This window comes from Cervus canadensis, chromosome 12 (genome assembly GCF_019320065.1).
Source record: "Cervus canadensis isolate Bull #8, Minnesota chromosome 12, ASM1932006v1, whole genome shotgun sequence".
NCBI lineage: Eukaryota > Metazoa > Chordata > Mammalia > Artiodactyla > Cervidae > Cervus > Cervus canadensis.
The window spans coordinates 66,261,535-66,269,221 of record NC_057397.1 but is presented as its reverse complement, the minus strand read 5'-3'; the positions used below and the strand labels follow the sequence as shown (position 1 = coordinate 66,269,221).

General features: G+C 38.2%; 1 protein-coding gene across 6 annotated transcripts in view; it reads right to left on the bottom strand.

The window, feature by feature from the left end:
• RAD54B (RAD54 homolog B) overlaps positions 1-7,687 on the bottom strand; it is a 118,515-nt gene that overhangs the window by 36,528 nt on the left and 74,300 nt on the right. For all 6 annotated transcript variants that reach the window (XM_043483530.1, XM_043483531.1, XM_043483532.1 and 3 more), the window contains one exon: positions 1,527-1,666. In XM_043483530.1, the coding sequence (XP_043339465.1) occupies positions 1,527-1,666 (140 nt within the window). The remainder of the gene's footprint in view (positions 1-1,526; positions 1,667-7,687) is intronic.

The following is a 7,687-nucleotide window of genomic DNA, read 5'->3' as shown; positions in this document are numbered from 1 at the left end:
TCTTGTGTTGTTGGAAGAGGGTATTTGCTGTGACCGGTGTGTTCTCTTGGAAAAACTCTATTATCCTTTGCCCTGCTTCATTCTCTACTCCAAGGCCAAATTTGCCTGTTACTCTAGGTGTTTCTTGACTTCCTACTTTTGCACTCCAGTCCCCTATAATGAAAAAGACATCTTTTGGGGGTGTTAGTTCTAGAAGGTCTTGTAAGTCTTCATAGAACTGTTCAGCTTCTTCAGCATTACTGGTCGGGGCATCGATTTGGATTGCCGTGATACTGAATGGTTTGCCTTGGAAATGAACAGAGATCATTCTGTTATTTTTGAGACTGCATCCAAGTACTGCATCTCAGACTCTTTTGTTGACTATGATGGCTACTCCATTTCTTCTAAGGGATTCTTGCCCACAGTGGTAGATATAATGGTCATCTAAATTCACCCATTCCAGTCCATTTTAGTTTGCTGATTCCTAAAATGCTGACATTCACCCTTTCCATCTCCTGTTTGACCACTTCGAATTTGCCTTGATTCATGGACCTAACATTTCAGGTTCCTATGCAATATTGCTCTTTACAGCATCGGACCTTGCTTCCATCACCAGTCACATCCACAACTGGGTGTTGTTTTTGCTTTGGCTCCATCTCTTCATTCTTTCTGGAGTTATTTCTTCACTGATCTCCAGTAGCATATTGGGTACCTACCAACTTGCAGAGTTCATCTTTCAGTGTCCTATCTTTTTGCCTTTTCATACTGTTTATGGGGTTCTCAAGGCAAGTATACTAAAGTGGTTTGCCATTCCCTTCTCCAGTGGAACACATTTCATCAGAACTCTCCACCATGACCCATCCACCTTGGGTGGCCCTACACGGCATAGCTCATAGTTTCATTCAGTTAGAGACGGCTGTGGTCCATCTGATTAGACTGGTTAGTTTTCTGTGATTGTGGTTAAAAATGTTTATTTCCTATTAGTTTGTTTTCCTTAGTTTTATCTATAATCTTTTTTTACCCTTATAGCTAAATCTTTAAGCATTTAATAAACATCTATGATTACTTCTTTATAATAAATTCCTAAAGGTGGTACTTCCAGGCCACAAGATACACTCAAATTGAAAGCTTTTAATACATATTGGCAAACTATCCTCCAATCATACCAATTTATATTTCAATTGGTAGAGGACAGTATTCTTAGGTACACTTGCTATTACAATGTAATCTAACCAATGAAAAAATCAGTAGAAAAGTACAAAAATCACTTCACAGTTATTTAATTTACATTTTTCAAAATAAGTAAATATTTTTATATGTTTACGGTCATTTATAATTCTTTATGAAGTACCTACCTGTGAATCTTTTTAAAGTGATAATGTCATTTTCCAAAGTAAGAAATGCAAGAGAAGTTGAAAGATTGTGGAGAAAATAAAAAATTCACTCTACTAATTTATTTTTTCCTAAATTAAAATAATACCCAAGTTATGGATGATTTTCCCAGATAAACTACTCATCGTTAACCTATTTATTAAAGTAAACTATACCTCAGAAGCAGAAGGTTGTCTTGATATAATAATGGGTTCTTCATATATTTTTCTATAAGCTGACAAAGAGCCTAATATTCCTGGATTTACAAAATCAATTAATGTAAAAAATTCTTGGAGATCATTCTGAACTGGAGTACCTAAAGAGATAAAAGTGATGAGAAGGTCAAGTTTGTGTTTTACAGTATGAGTTTTTTTATAGAAATTTGTACTCTCTTCCCTCAGAGGACTACATATAAGCAAAGTCTCAAATTAAAAAAGAGCAGCTAAATCAAGTTTTTAAAAATTAATAATCATGTAAATTTTTAACTCTGGTTGTAACTGTGAACTGAAGTCTTATTTGGTACAGCATTTTGGCAGAGTACAGGCTCTAGAGTCTGACTGTGCTGTGCTTAGTCACTGAGTTGTGTCCGACTCTTTGCATGGACTACCCCATGGACTGTAACCCACCAGGCTCCTCTGTCTGTGGGGATTCTCCAGGCAAGAATACTGGAGTGGGTTGCCAAGCCCTCCTCCAGGGAGAGTCTGACTATTTGGGTTCAAATGCCACCTGTATCTCTTACTCTCTGAGTAACCTTGAAAAGTTACTTACCCCAATTTTATTATTATGGTTGTGAGGATAAAATGAATTAATTCATACACTAAAAACAGTGCCTGGAGCACAGTAATGTTCCATAGCTGTTAGCTGTTACTGTTAGAACTGTGTGACTCTGGACAAAGTTGCTTAAGTTCTTTTAAGTTAAACTGGGGATTGTTTTTTCACTTAAAAAAGTGGAAAGATATAATTTCCCAGGATATTACAATGAAAAGTAAAGACAAAGGATGTGAAGTGCCTGACGTTTAGTAGACACAGTGAAAGGTACCTAATATCTTACAAAGTTATCAGATAAAACTGGGATCTTCATTAATCCTAAAGAGTGACAGAGACTCTAATGGATTGATATACCCTGCACATACTACATGCTCAATAACTTCTGGCTAACTAATTTTCAAAGAAACACCAGGATGTTTCAATAATTATAATAATGTCAAGTGAATATATAAGTCAGCACAGTAAAAGAGCATAATTTCAGATGAGTTTCAGATAAGAGACTACAAAAAGTTGTCCAAAGATATAAACAATATAAGGAGTACATAAAAATGCACTTATTTCAGTAACAAACGACACAAACTTTTACAATGTTAGGGATTTTTATGATCACTTTCTTCAAAATTAAATGGGTAGACCGAGGCTGGACCAATGCTTACTAATTTTTTTAATACATCTAGTTAGTTTTAAATTTTTTTAGACACATCACGGAGTTAAGAAAATATTATTTGTATTAATGTGCATTTTGTTAAGCCTTTAAAAGAATCCATGACAATGACTGATAAAAAAGTGGGGGAACAGGAAAAGCAAGAAGGGAACAAATGTACAAGGGTCACTGTGATTGACTTCCAGACAATCATCCAAATGATTAATCCAAGCTAATCATAGTAGTTCTGTCCCCTATGCCAATGACTGATGTTAAGGAAGAGTTTGTCTTAAACTAGGTTCTAAGAAGGAGAGCCTGAGATACAGATTAGCTACACATGATTTATGGAGAAATGACTCAGGAGAAAGGGAATCAGAAAAGGCAGGCAAAACAACTAACAATGTAGCTTGAGTTAATTTACAGGGAGCCTTAGAGCAAAAACTGCACCATATAAAGCTGCTCCTGAAATTACCCTAAGGTGAAGTAGCTGGCATTTTCTACTTGCTGCTCTATATGAGTCCGAGCTACAAGGGAGAGAAGCAGCTCTCATTCAACCAGTGATAATTCTCCAGATAAGGCAGGAGACACGAATTCTTTAACCAACAGCCCCAGCTGTTGGTGGGTCCGACAGCTCAGAAAAGGCGAGCTAGGGAGGGTACTGACAGTGTCTGCCAAGAGTATGCGATCCATCTTGTCCAGGAAGTCAAGAGAAAAAGGCAGAGCCAGCCCATTTTCGTTTAAACATCACCACATCTGGATGTGATGTCTGGAACTGCTCCGGCCACTTGTTACAAGCATAAGGACGAAGTCAACACCAAACACGGCACAGAAGAGAACAAAAACCAGAATCCTTGACAACATTGTTGAGCTGCTGGATCACCCCCCTGGAACGTGTCCTTGCTCTAGTTTGCAGTTGTGTGGGAGAATAAGCACGTTTGATTCACGTATCTGTTACCTGCAGCTGAAATCACCCTGATAGGCAAGCGAAAGAGGCAAACGCAAAACTGGAAAACAGAAAGGTGGGACGTAAGAAAGGGGCAGGAAAAGGATTCAGGGCAGAAAACAACAGGGAAGCAGAGTAAAGAAGGAAAAGAGGATACAGAGGATACAGGTTTGATCCCTGGTCCAGGAAGGTCCACACACCGGGGAGCAATTAAGCCTGGGTACCACAACTGCTGAACCCGTGTTCTAGAGCCTGAGAGCCGCAGCTAGAGAAGCCACCGTAAGGAGAATCCTAAGCGTGGAAAAGAAGAGTAACTCCCGCTCACCACAACTAGAGAAAGCCCACTCATAGCAACAAAGACCCAGTGCAGCAAAAAAAATAATAAACTTTTTTAAAAAAAGAAAAGAAGGGGCTATACGCTAGACAATACACTAGGATAGTATCATTCTAAGAAGTTGTCACAAATGTCATCTAGAAATACTTTAGTCCCCAGCTCGCTGCTTTTAGTATTCCTTTCTAATTCTAGACTATGTGGAACTTGTAGAAGAAGCTAAATAATATAACATTAATGAAAGTTCAGCAGCAATGTCCTGTGACAAGAAAAAAGGAAACACTGAAGATTTTTCAAGTTTGTGTATTTACTAAAATTATTTTCAGAGCTATGGAAGTGAAATTAAGAGAACTTTCTCTTCCCCTACCTCTATCCCAGCAATAAAAGCTTTTCATTTCATTGTTCACTTTTAAGGAGACATAAATCTACCACCCAACCCAAGTACAGCTATATCCATGTCTCTGATTTCCATAAAAAGGTATAAGAGCTCTTTATACATACTCTTAATGTGTATTTTTCCTTTAGGTCCAATAATTCCACTTTCAGCAGTCTACATAGAAAAAGTATGTACTTGTAGATACTCATCACATTTCAAAATTATGTAATATCATAGAAAAATGTTTACATTAAGTGTATTTTGATGTACCTTGTGTGTCAATGAATAAAGATGGATTGTATGTACTGGACTGGCCAAAAAGTTCATTCAGGTTTTTCCATATGATCTTATGGGAAAACCCAAACAAACTTTTTGGCCAACCCAATATATACAAAAAACAAAGAAATATGCATGTATGTTCTCTGTGTGCATGTGTGTGTGTGTGTGTGTGTGTGTGTGTGAATAATGAAACATGACAAAGTGCTAACAGCTCATTAAGAAACTGAGACTGAAGGATGACTTCCACACTCTAGTTTGTAACCATGCCATAATACAGCAGTACATATATGTATCTGTATGTCTGCGTATGTGGTATATATTTTTAACTTTCAATCTTCAATAAGAATTTTGCTTCAAATCTCATATTTTTCTTTTTTATACTATAAATAAAGGATATCTAACATCTAATGAAAGGTTATCTAACATACTGAGATGTTACAAATTGACCTGTGTCCCCTCAAAATTCGTATCTTGAAGTCCTAATTCCCAATGTGACTATATTTGAAAACAGGCCTTTTCAGGAGGTAGTTAAAGAAACTCATAAGGGTGAGGCCCTAATCCAACATGACTTATATTCTTTCAAGAAGAAAGAAAGACACAGGGATACACACACTCAGAGGACAGGCCATGAGAGGACTCAGCGAGCACACAGTCATCTTCAAGGCAAGGAGAGAGGCCTCAGAAGAAATCAAACCTGCTGATAGCCTGAGACTGGACTTCCAGTCTCCAGAACTGTAGGAAAATACATTTCTGTCATTGAAGAAATGTACCACCCAGTCCATGGTATTTTGTTATTTCAGCCCTAGAAGTCTAATATACCTCTATTAAATTTTAATTTTAATATTAAAATTTTCCAGGAAATATTAACCAAATATTCTTCACAGCACTGGGCCAGGTAAGAGCAGGAAACAAAACCAAAATTACTTTCACTGGATTCTTAGATAGCTTTTGAGCACCTATTATGTATGCAGCACTGCACATACTCATAATCAAATGTTAATTCCATAATAAAACACAAATCACCTTGGGAGTAAAATATTCTGCCACTATTAAAAAGAATTTATTCAGGCAATTCTGAGCAGAAAAAAACCAACGATAAGCATTTCTAAATACGAGAGGTTACCCAGTGCTAGTTTTCACCTAAATTCACAGCTCAGGAGCAGCAGTGACCAGGACAAGAAAGCAGAAACAGGGACCTCGCTGGTGGTCCAGGGGTTAAGAACCCACCTGCAAGGCAGGGGACTGAGTTCGTTCCCTGGTTGGGGAACTAAGGCCCCACATGCCACAGAACAACTAGAGAGCCTGCTTGCCACAACAACACAACAACGAGAGCAGCAAGAAAGGTCCCACATGATGAAACCAAGATCTGCAACTAAGACCCAATGCAGTCAAATAAATAAATTTATTTTTAAAAAAGAAAGAAAGCAGAAACAAGGTAAAGAAGACAAAGCACAAATAAAGGGGGCAATGCTAATTCCTCAAAGGAAATGACTTTATTGGTCATCATTAGGACAGTCCTTCTGAATGGAGTCCCAGAATCACTTTCTAACTGAAAATATTAAATTTAATAATCTCCAAAATATATAAGCAGCTCTAACAGCCCAATATCAGAAAAACAAACAACCCAATCAAAAAATGGGCAGAAGACCTAAACAGATATTTCTACAAGGAAGACATATGGATGGCTAGTAAATTCAAGAAAAGATGCTCAACATCACTGTTAGAGAAATCAAAACTACAATGAGGTATTCCCTCACACTGGTCAGAATTGTTGTTCAGTCAGTCAGTCATGTCTGACTCTTTGCAACCCCATGGACTGCAGCATGCCAGGCTTCCCTGTCCTTCACTATCCCCCAGAGTTTGTTCAAACTCATGTCTATTGAGTCAGTGAGCCCATCCAACCATCTCATCCTCTGTCATCCCCTTCTCCTCCTACCCTCAATCTTTCCCAGCATCAGGGTCTTTTCCAGTGAGTTGGCTCTTCTCATTAGGTGGCCAAAGTATTGGAGTTTCAGCTTCAGCATCAGTCCTTCCAGTGAATATCCAGGGTTGATTTCCTTAGGATTGACTGGTTTGATCTCCTTGGTGTCCAAGGGACTCTCAAGAGCCTTCTCCAGCATTACAGAGCAAAAGCATCAATTCTTCAATGCTCAGCCTTCTTTATGGTCCAACTCTCTTTGACTACACAGACCTTTGTCAGCAAAGTGATGTCTCTGCTTTTTAATACACTGTCTAGGTTTTAATACGATGGTCAGAATGGCCTTCATCAAAAAATCTACAAAAATGCTGAAGAGGATGTAGAGAAAAGGGAACCCTCCTGCACTGTTGGTAGAAATGTAAACTGATACCGCCATTATGGAGAACAGTATGGAGATTCCTTAAAAAAAAAAAAAAAAAACAACTAGGAATAAATCTACCATCTGACCCAACAATCCCACTACTGGGAATATACCCTGAGAAAATCACAATTCCAAAAGACACATGTAGAGGAATTCCCTGGTGGTCCAGTGGTTAAGACTTAGAGCTTCAACTGCAGGGGGCACAAGTTCCATCCCTGGTTAGGGAACAAAGAGCCCGCATGCCGCAAAGTGCGGCCCCAAAAAATTTAAAAAAAAATTTTTTTAATAAATAAATAAATACGGCACATGTACCCCAATCAATGTTCACTGCAGCACTATCTACAATAGCTAGGCCATGGAAGCAACCTAGATGCTCGTTGACAGATGAAATAAGTCAGAAAGAGAAAAACAAATATTGTATATTAATGCATATATATGGAATCTAGAAAAGTGGTATTGATGAACCTATTTCCAGGAAAAGAATAGAAACAGATACAGAGACTTGTGGTCTTGTGGGGTTGAGAGAGCAGGACAGATGGAGAAAGTAGCAAGGACATATACACACTATCACGTCTAAAACAGATAGCTGGTGAGAAGTTGCCGTGTAACACATGAAGCCGAGCCTAGCACTCAGTGATGATTTAGAGGGGTACTACGA